The sequence below is a fragment of the Lupinus angustifolius genome, chromosome LG14, assembly GCF_001865875.1.
Source record: "Lupinus angustifolius cultivar Tanjil chromosome LG14, LupAngTanjil_v1.0, whole genome shotgun sequence".
In the NCBI taxonomy this organism is placed as follows: domain Eukaryota; kingdom Viridiplantae; phylum Streptophyta; class Magnoliopsida; order Fabales; family Fabaceae; genus Lupinus; species Lupinus angustifolius.
In genome coordinates, this window is record NC_032022.1 from 16,091,443 (window position 1) to 16,107,488 (window position 16,046).

Below are 16,046 nucleotides of genomic sequence, written 5' to 3' on the forward strand. Positions count from 1 at the left end.
TTTAATTGGGCAATTCATATATTTTAATTAATGAATTATGTTAGGACTTAAGCCCATAATGAGAGCCTAACCCAAAAGGCTAGTTGATTAGGTGAGAGAGTCTTATTGCTTAAGTATTACATTGAGTTTGTTTTTTACTCAATGTGAGACTCTTAACATTGCCGCCTCCTTTAAGGGTCGACGTCCACGACAGCTTTCACTCTATCAACATTGACTATAGGTAACCCTTTTTGTGGCACAACTATCAATGAAAGCATCAATTGTTAGGACTTAAGTTCATGAGGAAAGTACTCCAACCCAAAAGACTAGTCTATTAGGTGGGAGAGTCTCATGGCTTAAGTACCACATTGAGTTTGTTATTCTACTCAATGTGAGACTCCTAACAAATTTATAGAATAAAATAGAATTTAATTAATGAATTCATAGAATATAATTTAATTAATGAATTCATAGAATAGAATTTAATTAATGAATTTATAGAATAGAATTTAAGAAAGTTTCCTTTCTCCTCAAATAAGTTACTCCTGAATACACACAAGATTATTTTTTTGTATCGCATGGTTAAGAATACATATGTTACCTGTGCATATCAATATGGTTAAGATCACACATGTTAACCTATGCATTCACATACTTAAGAATATACATGTTACTTGTGCTTACGTATGATTCAAACTTGCTCAAATACATAAGTAAAATAAATTGACTTAAGTCGTATATATATATATATATATTATAAGAAGAAATTAATATTTTTTTAATGAGATGAAAGATTTAATATATTTGAACCGGAAAAGTGACCTAAGTCACATATATTTTAAGAAGAAATTAATGAAGTCACAACACATGAGAGATGAGGTGTATTGCACGCGATGAAAGTTTTTGGGTGGAGTTCCCACACGAGCTGACAAGTGACGAGTGGTAGATGTTACAATATAGTGAGATGCATTGAAAAAGAAGGGTCACGTGAACTAAACAAAGAATCATATAATACAATGTGTGAAAGTTTATGATAAAAATATAACATATTTTGGAGAGGAAAAAGTGAAGAAGTTGACACTTATCATGAGGAACATTTTTTTCTTACATAAGTTCATTATTGGCATATCTAGTAGTGGATTAATAGGATATACAAGGATAATTGACCCATCTCTTTTTTTGTCTATATGGCAAAAATATTTTGTTTTTTCTCATTTATATTGATGACATTTGTTCTTATACATAAAGTTCACAAGATCAAGATCTTACATAAGATTGAACATGTTCTTAAATAAATAAAATAATATGATCATAACTTGTAGGACCTACCCTAACATTAAAAAATAACATCTGTGCACATAAAAAATTCAAGCAAAAAACTTGTTGAAGAGCAAAAAGATCAATACAAGTGTCATTTAAACTGTAGTTATATACTTAAAAGGACCATAATGGAATGTGGTATAGCTATTTCACTTCATGTGCCCTGATTTTTTATTAAAAACTAGACCTGTGATGAAATGAAGTTATTACTACATTTTTGCGTTTAAAATATAGAAAATCATATTTACTTACAATGTAAAAGTTGTTTAATTATTTAATTTAATTATAAACATAAAACTTTATTTTTTATTTTTATATATGACAATATCATATATTGCTCTTATATATCTGTTTGATCAATAGAGAATCAATACTATGCTGTTCTTTATGTTTATTCATTCAATCTTTTATTTGAAGTTTTGCACAAAAGAAACAAAGCTTAATTATAGTGTGTCAACCTTACCTTAAGAGGAGGTTGAAAGGTTTTTTGTGATAGGGTTTTAAAGATATGTTTATCAAATTATCATCATTTTCACTCATTTGGAGATAATGACATATCTGCTAGCACATCTTATCTCAAAAGGTGGAAAATGCGATTTTAAATGTTACAATTTCATTAATTCTTATAATATTTTTGAGTGAATTGATGGGAATAATATTTCTTCCATTTTATGCAGATTATTTATTGAATAAAAAAATATTTATTATTATTTATGAAAATCAGTTGAATAAATATAAGGAAACATACTTATTACTATTTATAAGAAAGGAAATTAATAAGTTATTCATCAATTGATTAATTATATAATAACAAAAATAAATTATTTATTACTATAACAATAAATTAAAATAAATAAAATGAGGTAATGATAAGGAATATAATTTTCTTAGTAAAATGGGAATGCAATTTTAGATTAAAATATCTAATAGTAACCATCACCATCATCTATATCTCTAATTCAAAAAAGTGTTATTTATTATTTAAATCTATATTTATAATCTTCATAGCACAAAACAGACTATCTTTCTATAGTTGTTATGGCAAGAGCTAAGATAATTCCAAATATAATATAATATAATAAAAACAATGGAGAATAGAATAATAGAAAGCTCATGAAAATTTATAAGATCGAATGATCCTACAAAGTAAATTGCGATCTTGTTAGCCACACTCTATTAGACAAACATTTCAAAAATATATGTGATATATAAAAAATTAAAAAGAAGAATACAACTTTAATCATATATTTGTAATATCATTATTAATGTTTAGAAATAAATAAATTAGACAAAATTAATAACAAAATAAGAGAAATGAAGCTTTGCATTAGACAAAATCGAATACCCATAATATGAAAATTAAACAATTTGAAACTTCCAAACAATATAGAAGAAATGCATAAAAAAATGACAAAATGACATACCGGGATACCCGATGATGAAAATGGATTCAACGTTGAAATCCCAATCTATTTGAAAAATACATATTTTGGATGAGATCTAGCTAGAACTTTAGTATATGTGGATAAACCAGGATGACAGTTGTAAGAATCCAATTATATGTTCAAAATTATATCATTTTTTTCTTTTAAGGCTTTTATCTCTTTGATTGGTGAAAAATGAAATAAAATTATATCTATCATAAAACATCTTGTTGGACCGATTCATGAATGATAAAGTAATGAAAATACAAAATGAGTATAAAATTATACCTCATTTGATAATAGAAGATGTTAGATCTGTTTAATAAAGATGAAAAAAATGTAGGAGAAGTAGTTTGTGAGTTTCAAAAGAAGAGAAAATTAATAAGTAAATTGAAATAAGATCATAAAGAAAAAGATTAAGAAGTAAATTAAATTGAAATAAGATCATATGGTTAATTTGATGAAAATAGTCTATTGTTTGGACAATTGTCACATATATTAGTAGAAGAAGAATATAGTGCGTGAGAGTTTACTAAAAGAATATGTAGGTATTTTGGATGGAAAAAAGTTAAAGAGAAATTGACATGCGTCTATAATGATATGACAAAGAACTTTTTTTGTTATATAGTTAATAGAATAGAAGTGGAGTAACTCACACACTCATGAGAAATGAGTTTAATTATTTCACTCTTATTATTTGATGTGTATAAAGAAAAATACAAGTTATATGTCTTTTATAGGCCAAATTACGTAAGAGTTTAAAATCTATGCACTAACAATATAAAGTTTTTTACATTGTCAGTCCATCATTCACTATTGATTTATATTACTTTTGTTTAAGGGGGACTTGTTAATGAAGGGTGGCTAGAGAGCGGGACTATATCAACATAGCCAACTAGAAAGCTCATGCCCCGTACTTCCAATGGAGATCACAGTTAAGTTTCTCAGAGTAGCCTATCAAAATAACTTGACTCTATGAGACCACAATGAGGCTATGTTCGCTGAATTTGATAGTTTGGATGAAATGAGGCTATTGGCCTTGGATCATATAAGGGTTTAGAAGATGAGAATAGCTAGAGCCTACAACAATAAAGTAAAGCCTAAATCTTTTTTTTGAGGAAGGAAAATGGGTATGGAAAATTATCCTACCTCTTGATACAAAAGAAAGGATCAAAAGTTTGGAAAATGGTCCCCAACTTGGGAAGGCCCCTTTGTGATCCAAACTTGACTGCCCAACGAAGCCTATCATTTGATGGATATGGATGGTAAGTCCCACATTCGGTCCACAAATGGTAAAATTTGAAAATCTTACAATCCTTCTATGTGGGGGTTATACGAGACAAAATAAGATATAGAGACATCTATGGTAATATAACAAAGGGGAAGTCATCTAAATTTAAATACGTCCACATGGCCCTTATGGGCTGGGCCAAACATAAAAAAAATGTATTAGGCCGCTTTCGATTCTGAATCATAGCAAGCCAAAATATTTACAATCCATCCAGTTTTTCAATGCTCAAGGCCGTGAAAACAAGCCTAATCAAAGCTTATTCAAACCTCCCAGAAGATTTCGGCAACTACTTTCTTAATGCCCTCTCAGGCTCTGATTGCAGTCGTTCAGACTCTTCAACCCTGACCTTCTGCTCCTCCAAGTTGGAATCTTTCAGACTCTATAGTTTGGCGTGGAGTGGCTCTAACTCGGTCATCAAAGAATCAGAATCCTAAGATCACTCCGCCTCTTCTCTACGACGGCCAACAACTCCTATAGCCTCAGAATCTGATCTTTTCCTTTAGATTTATTTTCAGCCTCGACCTCCATTGAGTCTAAATCATTCTCTATTTTCTCGCACACTGCCACAGACTCACGGGCTTTGGTCGATTGCTGAATGAATGTCTGGATTTTGGAGCTAATTAATGATGATTAACAAATCAATAGTGAATGATTTGCTGACAGTGTAAAAAGACATTTATACTGTCAGTATATACATATTAAATCCATTAAGTAAACCAAACAAAAAACATTTAATGCACCCAACCAAAGCAACTAAATTACCAGATATTTGAAGATATGTTCACACCATAAAAATCATTACTAGTCTGTATATTTTTCAACATAGCTACACAAAATTTCGTATAGTAGAGTAGGTGGTATTGCAATATATAACTTTATGGTGTGAGTATAATAACTTTGAGCATCATTCTATGATTGAATAATAATTGATTTATTTGACAATGATTATATTCTACAACTCACATCACAATACTAGTTTAGCTTAGTGGCCCATTTTCTAATCAAGTGTTGATGATATCCTTGTTGAAAATTGTTTGGTGGTGTTGATCTTTGATTGCTTTTGAATTGTTAGAAACTTAGAATGTGAGAGTGGCACAATGGCTCACCCACTTTCCGTTTTAATATTCCATTCCTCAATGAATCCTGGCTTTCCAATCAAAGTGTTTATCCACATAGGCCCAATGGGAATGGGACCCATATTCATCTCTATTATATTAACGGATATGGGTGTGGCTATGATGGAAGATTTAACGAAAGAAATGATAATGAGGTTCAATGTTTTGAGTTTCACAGATAATACTGCAAAGTAAGTGAAAATTGTCTTAACAAAAAGGTCTTAAAGTTGGAGACTTTAGTGAGAAAAACTCCACATCAAAATAATTACACTTACTTCACCTAAAAAACACACATCAACAAAATACACTAGTCCTACCGCTCTTAGGTATAGTTGTTAATTGAAATTTGTAAGAAATTCACTTAGATGAAGCTTAAAAAACTTACTCCAAATTTTAACAAACAACTATATGGAAATACAATAATTTAAATTATTGAGATAAATCTAAACTATTAGATTTTTCTTAAAATTGATTGTCAAAATGTGTAATAAAATTTTTAAACTTACTCTTATAGTAAATATATGTCATCCATAATATATAATTAAATATAAACAAAATATGGATTGAGTGAGAGTACATTTTTATTACAATAAATTTTTATTACATCATGTAGCATGTATATAAATTTGTATAGATATGAAGTAGAATAGAGGGACAGAAATTGAATTTCCAATCCTTCATTTTCTTCACTTCAAAATCTACGAATTGATTCGATCTTGTACGATTCAAATCCCTAATTATCAGACTGAGTTGATTCTTCTATTTGTTGGATCCGATAATACGATGGATCAGTTCGATGCGTATTTCAGAAGAGCAGATTTAGACGGAGATGGAAGAATCAGTGGTGCTGAAGCTGTTTCTTTCTTTCACGCTTCCAATTTGCCTAAACACGTTCTTGCTCAGGTCACACTCATTTTTTACATTCCAATAAGATCAATTCAATATATCACGGATATGTGTCTTTTCTGCTTGTTTTCCTTAGAATCCTTATTTTAGGTTTTTTCTAACAAAATCACTTACTTATCTCTAATTTCTGCTGTTAATTGGAAATGTAAACTTAGTCTAATGATAAGGATGCATATGATTTTTTTGCTTGTTTTGTTTACAATCCTTGGTTATGTTTTTGTAACTGTCACTTAGCTATGTCTAATTTCTGAGGTTAATTTGTAAATGTGAACTTGATCTACAGATTTGGATGCATGCTGATCAGGCCAAAACTGGTTTCCTTGGTCGGAATGAGTTTTATAATGCTCTTAGGTTAGTAACGGTTGCTCAGAGTAAGCGTGATTTAACGCCTGATATTGTCAAGGCAGCCTTATATGGCCCCGCTGCTGCTAAGATCCCTCCACCACAGATCAATCTCGCTGCTATACCTCCGTTTCAAGGGAATCGGCCAGCGGCTGCTCCTGCTCCTGTTTCGCAGATGGGTGTAAATACATCACCGGCACCAAGTCAAAGTTTTCCATATAGAGGGCAGCAAGGGTTATCAGGTCCTGTTCCAAACCAACAATATTTTCCTTCGCAGCAGGGTACGACCATGAGACCACCTCAACAACCCCTGCCCACACCTCAAACCATGCCTGCTAGTAACGCTCCCCATCCACAACAGGGCTTTGCTACAGGTCCAGATATTTCTAGAGGAGGTAACATGCTAGGACAGACTTTCTCAAATCCTGGCTTCTCAAGTGATTGGAATAGTGCACGGCCTGGTATGGTTGCTACTAGGCCTGGTATGGTTGCTACTAGGCCTGGTATTGTTGCTACTAAGCCTGGAGGAATCACTCCATCGAGTCCTTTATCAACATCAACAGCAGTTTCTCCAGTCTCATCAATGTCCCAGCCAACAACTGTTGACATTAAAGCATTAGTTGGTCCTGGAAATGGGCCCTCTCCCAATTCAGCTTTGGGCAATGATTTTTTCTCTGCTGCCTCATCCACACCCAAAAAGGAACCTGCTGGACAGAATTTCTCTTTTAGCGTTGGTCCTCCCTCATCAGCCACCATTCCAGTTTCTAATGATGCCCAACCTAAGCAAAATCCACTTGATTCACTGCAGAGTTCATTCTCGATGCAACCTGTTAACAGTCAGTTTCAGCAGACACAGCCTGAAGCAAACAGAAGCAATGCAAGCCAGAAGATTTCACCACCTGCTTCTTCTCCACATGCATCATCTGGGATATCAGATGGACTTGGAAATACTAATTCTGACAATTCACAGTTTTCTTGGCCAAAAATGAAACCTGCTGATGTGCAGAAGTATACAAAGGTATTTATGGAAGTTGACACTGACAGGGATGGAAAAATCACTGGGGAGCAGGCACGCAGTCTATTTTTAAGTTGGAGGTTACCTATAGGTACAACCTTTTCCTTTTCAACTGACAACTGTTAGATTAGTGTCTATACATTTTGGTACACTAATTGATGTGTTATCTAGTCCTCTAAGTGTTGCATAAATAACAAGAATAATAATCAGCTGAAGGTTTTAGGTTTAGCTTCTTGAACTCAGATTTTTTTTTTCTGGTTGAGAAGAAACCACATACCGTACACTATATTGAATTTTGCTATTGTTTCTGCTGAAGGTAAGCACCATTTGTTGATATTATCTAAATCAATTAGAAATCTACACTAGCAAAAGAGGTGTTAATTGTCCAAGTTTAATGATAACTTGTAATGGACATGTGATTATTATCACTTCTCCTCCCCATTAAGAACAATGGTGGAAGGTCAGCTCACACTTACAAATCCCTACATGTCCATTTGTTTGTTGAAGCTTTAGTAGAGACATACTTTTTGTCTGTGTGAGGGTTTGATATATTTTATTTGAGTGTAATTTTGGAGAGAAACCATACCCTTATTAATTATACATGAGTAAAAGTAGAACAGAGCGTATGGAATACTGGTTCAACAGGCATGTGCTAGCATAGTACTTTAAAATGAAAATTGGAGACCGTAGTACACCATAAGTCACACGGTTTTATGTATCTTGGATATATCATGCAAAATGGCAGACAAACACGGGGAGATGTAAATCAGGGGATTGAAGCTGGCACAATACTTTGAAGTGAAAATTGGAGACCACAGTATACCATAAGTCACACAGTTTTAGGTACCTTGTATTTATCATGCAAAATGATAGACAAACACAGGGAGATGTGACAATCACAGCATTCAAGCTGGGTGGATAGAATTCAGAAAATGCTTCATACGTTCTCTGTGATTGAGAGGCTCTCAAGGTGTAATAAAAATTTATTCACTAGCAATAAGACCAGTGATGCTTTATGATATTGAATATCGACAGTAAAGTGCAATAAGAGCATAGGCTAAGTGTTGCAAATATGAGAATGATGTGACTAGGTGCAAGAGAATTGAAACTTAAATCTATTTCGACCCAGTGTGATGTGTGTTGGCCTTTGGTGGTCAAAGCTGGTCCACAAGCCCGAAAAATGTCCAAATCAACTATTATAATTTTTAAGCTTCTCATTTTTATGTTCACTAAAATGTCATTTTGAAATAAACATCTATCTATTTTAAGTAACAGTTAATTTGAAATGAATCAAATGACCTTTGCAAACAATTAGTTTGAAATCTTCAGATAGTTATTAAGTATTTCGATAGAAGTTAATCGAGTAGATTATTTGAAGTTGATATTTTTTAGACACTAAATTTAAGAATAAGAAAAAGGATATGCGGGGAAGCTTGACTGGGCTAGCGATTTAGTAGCCTGAATCAAATTTGTTCCAGCCCAGATTCACACCCCTTGTCGGGGTGGTTGAATGAACATATTACCTAAGATAAGGTCAGGAAAGGTTATATTAGAGAGAAAGTAGGAGTAGCAGTCTAGCAGATATTTCGTAAAAGATGACAATTTTGGCTAAGATAGTTTAGCCATGGGAGGAGAAGAAGCCCCGATAAGAAGAATTGTTCAGGTGGAGGATAGCCCAATAAATTCAAAATAAAAAGTTTTAAGAGCAACAATAAAAAATATCTTGATGGCCTATGTGCAAATTTGGTTTATTTTGGAATTTTTAGTAGACAGGTATCAGGATTACATTATTTCTCTTGTAGCAAATACTATAATATTTGTGGACTTTCTGCAGATGTCTTAAAGAAGGTGTGGGACTTATCAGATCAGGATAATGATAGCATGCTTTCTTTGAAGGAGTTTTGCTTTGCTCTTTATTTGATGGAGCGGTATAGGGAAGGCCGACCTCTTCCACAATCTCTTCCAAGTAATGTTTTATTTGATGAGACACTGCTGTCTATGATGGGCCATCCAAAACCTACTTATGGAAATGCAGCCTGGGGTATGGGCCAAGGTATCTTTCGCTGACATGCTATCTTATGATTTTCTTTTTTCTCTTGTGCTGTATTTCTTGGCTAAATTTCAATTTTTTATTTGTCACAAGGTTTTCAGCCTCAACCAGGGATGCAAGGTGCTCGGCCATTGGCACCGGCAGCTGGTTTGAGCTCCCCAGTGCAAGGAACTTCTCCCCCAGTTTCTGGAACTATTCAGCCCAATCAGCAAAAGTCAGGTGCACCAGTGTTGGAAGATTCCTTTTTGAATCCCACAGATAATGGCGATCAGAATATATTAAACTCAGAGTCTCAAGAAGCAGCATCAGCTGGGAAAACGGTAACCACTTTGCCTTTATGGTTTTTGTCCTTGAATGGCTCACCGCTCACCTTTTGCACCATAGAACTTCATAAAGTACACTCTCATAAAATTACGGTCTCCTTCTGCCCGCTGTCTTCTTTGTGGTGTTTTTTTGTTAGACATGTTGAGGGATTGACATGCTTTATTGCATTAGCTTTGTCACATATTATTTAGCCGTTTCTTTTGGTTTGTTTGTGAGTATGCTTATCCTCCTTCTTTGTATTTCATTCTTCTAATATTTCTTTTTTATAAGAAAAATGTTAGTGTCCTGGTTTCTTCGTAAACCTTTGAAATGCATAACTAGAAACTGCTTTAATAGAAAGGACACAATAACTAGCTCACCATGGCTATCTTCTCAACCCCTTAATGCTTGTTTTACAGACTCTTCAAAATTATGGCGGTCAAAATTACTTTTGACCCAAAAGTTTTTGTGCCACTTTTTAAGGTTGTTTGTTAAGCGGACCTAAAATTAGTTTTTGGTCTTAAATATAATTTCACTATAAGTAACATTTAAAAGGATTTATGTGGCTCATCATTGCTTCTGCCACAGTTAGTCGTATCTTGAATCATGCCTATTTATTTGTAAGTGGTCATGCTTCTCTTGCACATTCTGCGACAATATAAATAAAAAATTGTTTGCTGTCGTAGGTTAAAGAAACAGAAAATGTGATTTTGGATTCAAAAGAGAAGATGGTGTTTTACCGCGACAAAATGCAGGAACTGGTGAGTAATTCTTGTCTTGTTTTTTTTATTTTGATCTTGGATGTGTGTTGCTTGCATATAAGGTTTACTATTGTTGAGATCAACTATCTATTGCCAGACTCGGTCATGTTGCTGGTGGCTTACTTGAAAGTAAATTTGTCGCGTTTACATTACTGGGCGGTCGCATGCCAGTTAGTTTTAAAATAATTTTATTAACGATCTCTTACTTCTTATTGTGTCATTGTGTAGAAAAATTATCATTTAGAACATATATGGGTTTGCTTAAAATTTGCACAAACTTATCAGATGAAAAGTTGTCCAGTATTTGATGATAAGCACAAAATAAGCTAATCTAAACGTACATTCAGTGTACCAGAACTGTGTAATTTAGCTTGAAACAGTTTCACTATGACACTTCATGTAGAATGGGGTTATACTGCTATTAGCTGCATTGTATATATTTTCTATTGCTGCACCAGATGGTTGTTAAGTGAAAATCATGTCTCTTTAATTCTATGTAACTTGTCCGGCTAATAATTGACATGGATTGGATTTTCAAATCATCCTACTGTGTTTAGTGGTCGGATAAGGGTTTATGGTTTTGTTAATTAGGTTTCAGTTTAGAGCCTGGGAATTGACTTCTGGTTAGGAAGAGTGGAATTTTGAAGGTAAGAGCATTTTTTCACAAAAAAACTGTAGCTGGATCCGTCTAGGTAGCAAAAAAATTGAGGACTTTAAGTTGGCCAAGTTAAGGATTTTATGGGATAAAGAATTATGGTATTTTATTTTTTTTAAATGTGTTTAGTGGATGAAGTATGCTATGAATCTGATGGGCTTGAACAAGTGCAGTGGACTCACTTTCCCCACCTCCTGCTTTTGTTTGTTTGTTTGTTTGTATATCAGGTTCTGTATAAAAGCAGGTGTGATAATCGACTGAATGAGATTACAGAAAGGGCATCTGCAGATAAGTCTGAGGTATGTTCTTTTTTCTGAAAAATGATGCAAGTTTAAGAAGTGAAATTGTTCTCATTTGGTGGTATGTTATAGGCAGAGACATTGGGCAAGAAATATGAAGAGAAATACAAACAAGTAGCAGAAATTGCATCCAAGTTGACTGTAGAAGAAGCCAAGTTCCGTGATATACAGGTAACTAGAAATTCTGCATTATGTTTTGACAGATAGTGTGATAGGTTATTTGTAAGCAGCGAGAGTTATTGACTGTTTTGTATTTCGTTGTTGCTTATTTTATAAAATTGCTTGTATCTAATTTTATAAAGGGCTTGTGTGATTGCTCTGTGTAATATTTGTTGATCTTAGTGTATCCTCTCTATGTGTTTATTTACCTTCTCTATATAAGAGGAGGTGAGGAGAACGGGGAAGTCAGTTAGAAACTTTTCTGTTTTCACTTTTAGGCTGTGCAGAGAATGCTCCACGCATCTCTAAAGGATCTTTGCTCTGGGTTTACAGGGGTTTCTCCTTGTAATACATCTCTATTTCAGTAAATAATACATATATTTCCTCTCTCAAATTTCTGGGTTCCTAACAGAATAACAGCTTCAAGCTGCATATACCTATGGTTGTTGCAGAACCTTTCTCTGGAACCTTTAAGTACTTCATGATTTAAGTTAAAGCTTTCCTGTGAGTGTTAGTTGATGAAGACATACACTGTAAATTATAACACTCAGTGGCAAAACAATGTCAGGCAGACCAGTAACCTTCTGTTATCTCTGTAGATGACCAAGTTTTGTCCCATCATCTTTTGTAAGCTTCATGCTTTGTTGCAAGGTGTCACTAGCTCAAGCCCCTAGCAATCCAATCTTCTCAAATAAGTCAGGGAATACTGTCCTTGAAATAAGAAATTGTGTTTCTTGGATTGCATGACATTGATACCCAAATAAGTATTTAGATACCTCAACTCCTTAGTGTGGACTCTGGTTTGAAGGAAGTCTTTTAGAACCCAGATGCCACTCTTGTTCATCGGGATCTACTGAACCCCAGCCAAATTTTTTGTTTAATAATCTTTAATCTGTTGCTGATAATTTTACTGGCCATTTGAAATTGATTCTGGTGTTGGGGTGACTTATTCCCCTCCCTCTAGATCTCTTGCTTTCTTTACTCTTCAACAATAAACTCATGTTTTAGTAGTTAGGAGGATACTCAACTGTCTTCAAACATTTTTAGTCCATTATTTAACCATTAGTTGGTACATATTTAGGAAAGGAAAGCGGAGTTGCAGCAAGCCATTGTGAAAATGGTTCAAGGAGGCAGTGCTGATGGTATTCTCCAGGTGAATTGTATTTCTCAAATTAAGATGGGAGTTCTACTGAAACCCCTGTCTATTACTCTGTTACTGATGTTTAGCTAATCCCATAGGTCCGTGCTGAACGCATACAGTCAGATCTTGATGGATTATTTAATGCTCTATCTGAACGATGCAAGAAACATGGGATAGATGTGAAATCAATTACAATGGTTGAGCTTCCTGCTGGTAATTTTATTCTCATGTCATCTCGATATGGCTTTTTCCTTAACCACTTAACTCTGTTCTTTGTTGATTCTCAAAGAACCAATACCTATTATTTGTCTTGCATTACATGATTTTTGTTATTGTTTCTTATGTAATGATATCAACTCATGGAAGCCTCCTCTTACATTTTGGAAACCTACGTTCTCTTACGAATTTTGTTTAAAACCCAGTGCATTGCATATCAACTGACTTATAAATTACTGATATTTGTTTTTCTTCTCTATTTGCTATTATGTGACTATGTATGGCTATTTGTTTAAGCCACTTTCTTATGGTGATTTGGCACCATGGATATTTTCTAACAGTTAAGTATGTTAGAAAAAACATGTTGCGAAAAAGTGATGTTCTCTTATGTTGTATCCTCTCTCTGGGAAGTGGATAAGGGCTAGAATGATTTGGCACCATTTAATGCCACGGATTGTTACAACTTACAAGTGAATACATTTATCTTTGTTTCTTATGATAATGTGATTGCTTATGTTTATGTGTATGAACTTGATGGGTCATAAGGGTGGCAACCTGGAATTGCGGAGGAAACATTTCTCTGGGATGAAGATTGGGATAAATTTGAAGACGAAGGTATGCAATATTCTTTCCAGTGGGGATATTTTTACAATAAATAAATAAATTCATGTTTTACGTGAAGAAACTTGTTTGATTACTTGCTCTGTTTACTTCCAGGATTTGCTAATGATCTCACATTTGATACGAAAAATGCATCTTCAAAACCTGCAATCATTCACGAGGAACAAAGTTTCCCTGATGACCACTCAGCTGGTTCACCAGTGAATGCAAATGGAAAGCATGAAAATTCTACCAATGGTGATTATACAGTTGAAGATGAATCTTCTCATGCACACAGTGAAGATGACTTGGGAAGAAGTCCTCATGATAGTCCAGCTGGAAAGACTACGGTGGAGAGTCAAGAATTTTCAAATGCTCATTTTGGAAAAAGTATGGAAGCAGATGCAGAAACACATAGGTAATTCGTTCTCTGTCTTAATGTGTGGGGGTGAAACTTTGTAAGTGGTGAATTTATATGTTTTCCTAATTCCCATTCTTTTTGTGGTTTTATCTTTCTTCCTACCTTGCATAGTTTAGTGTAGTGCATTTAGTAATTGTGATGTTATTAATCAATGGTAACAGAAGTTTTGATGAATCAACCTGGGGTGCATTTGACAATAACGATGATGTGGATTCAGTGTGGGGTTTTAACCCTACCAAGGTAATGCTTGCTATACAAAGCTTTTAATTATAGTGCTGTTTTCTTTTATAATAATTATATTGCTGTTTTCTTTTATATATTATTTTTAAATTGAGAAAGAACTAATATGGAAATTATTTCAAGATTATTAAACCTGGCGAATCTGCTTTTATGAAAAGATAATTCGAGCTAAGAGAACTTTTATGTTTGATTCTGTAGGACTCTGACTTGGACCACCAGAGAGATTTTTTTACATCTGGTGATGATTTTGGTATAAACCCAATTAGAACAGGATCTAGACATGAAGATGGCCCCTTCCAGACAAAGAGCCCATTTACTTTTGATGATTCAGTGCCTGCAACTCCAGCTTCCAAGTTCGGCAACTCTCCAAGGTACAGTGAGGCAGGGGACTTCTTTGACATGTCGTCAAGGTTTGATTCCTTCAGCATGCACGAAAGTGGATTTTCTCCCAAAGCAGAGCCTGGGTTTACGAGATTTGATTCCATCAGCAGCAGCAAGGATTTCAGCTACAATCCTGGGAGTCTCTCAAGGTTTGATTCTATAAGTAGCAGCAAAGATTTTGGCTACACCCCTGGGAGTTTCTCAAGGTTTGATTCAATCAGTAGCAGCAAAGATTTTGGCTTCGGTCGTGAGGTGGGGCATACTAGGTTTGACTCGATTAGTAGCACTGCAGGGCACGCAAGGTTTGACTCGATTAGTAGCGCCAAAGACTTCGGTCATAGTGGTGCATTTTCATTTGATGAACCTGACCCATTTGGCTCTACTGGCCCATTTAAGGTATCTTCACAGAGTCATTCTCCAAAGAAAAGTTCCGATGGGTGGAGGGCATTCTAGTCTGCATTGCAATCTTTTCTGGAATTTGTCTGTTTCCATTTTCTTGATTGTTCATCTTAGCCAAATTTTGTGTATAGCTAGAAAAAAGCTGGACATAGACAGTGATACTATATGGTATGACTTTGATGTATTAGTTTAAAGGCAGCTTTAAGTTTTTTTAATATTCTTTATGGAGAGGAGGGATGTAATGGAAGGATGAGTATGTGAGTTACAGCGACGAAATTAAATGACTTGGTTTGTATGTAATATAATAATTGAATTGCAAGTTCATGCTAATTCCTTATTACAAGAGCATTATCAGTTTAGGATTACCATGCAATCTAAAAACACGCGATTTTAGTTTCATCATTTTTGACTTTCATTAGACGTGTAAGTGTATGAATGAGGCAGTTCCTATGGCTCCTTTCTATGCATATCAATTCATTATAAGTTGGATTGACATAGGAAACCTAATTGAACTGGTAATATGGTTTGATTTCTCAATATGAACTGCTTTCAGTTCTTTGACCAATCCTGTTCTGCGAACCATTCAGGGCTGAGTTTTAATTGGATCAAAAACCAGTTTGGATCCCAAAAAAAAACAACAAACCAGTTTTCTAACAGTTTTAAGCACTTGTTAGGTTCGTTAGTGAGTTGAGTTTTAGAAGGAAAATGAAAGTTTAAGAGCTATGAAATACATTTGTGAGTTAGCTTTGAAACCCTTCCAAGTGTATATCAAAGCTTTCAGGCATTCTTTTTCTCTTCCTTCCCCTCTAAAATTCAACTCGTAGACAAATTATTAGAAATCAGTTTAGATCTATAAACTGATTCCGAGCCACTTGACTGATCACTCCTTAATATTATTACTAGGCATCAGTTCATCACTATAATCCAGATATTAGAAATCAGAGCCTCTTCCAAGCTGATAGCCTATCAAAACTCTCATATAACTATGTTTCTAAATGGGAAATGTACAAAAATCAAGGCGTACAAAGT

At 34.3% G+C, this 16,046-nt stretch overlaps 1 protein-coding gene across 2 annotated transcripts; it reads left to right on the plus strand.

Moving 5' to 3' along the window:
- On the plus strand, positions 5,792-15,377 carry LOC109326704 (epidermal growth factor receptor substrate 15-like 1). Of its 2 annotated transcripts, XM_019559451.1 has the most exons (14): positions 5,792-6,032; positions 6,319-7,483; positions 9,227-9,445; positions 9,536-9,762; positions 10,432-10,506; positions 11,389-11,460; positions 11,533-11,631; positions 12,701-12,772; positions 12,859-12,973; positions 13,523-13,591; positions 13,694-13,994; positions 14,159-14,237; positions 14,436-14,767; positions 14,825-15,377. In XM_019559451.1, the coding sequence occupies exons 1-14, from the start codon at positions 5,913-5,915 to the stop codon at positions 15,069-15,071; spliced, it is 3,192 nt and encodes a 1,063-aa protein (XP_019414996.1). In that variant the 5' UTR covers positions 5,792-5,912; the 3' UTR covers positions 15,072-15,377. The 2 variants fall into 2 exon arrangements, with proteins under 2 accessions (XP_019414996.1, XP_019414995.1); XM_019559450.1 differs by having other exon boundaries at positions 5,913-6,032; positions 14,436-15,377.

What these genes read in the sequence shown, in the direction of transcription:
- LOC109326704 (XM_019559450.1), top strand. Translation starts at nt 5,913, where the DNA reads ATGGATCAGTTCGATGCGTATTTCAGAAGAGCAGATTTAGACGGAGAT. An exon ending in CTAAACACGTTCTTGCTCAG is followed by an intron (nt 6,033 to 6,318) that starts GTCACACTCATT and finishes CTTGATCTACAG; the next exon opens with ATTTGGATGCATGCTGATCA. An exon ending in GGGGTTTTAACCCTACCAAG is followed by an intron (nt 14,238 to 14,435) that starts GTAATGCTTGCT and finishes TTGATTCTGTAG; the next exon opens with GACTCTGACTTGGACCACCA.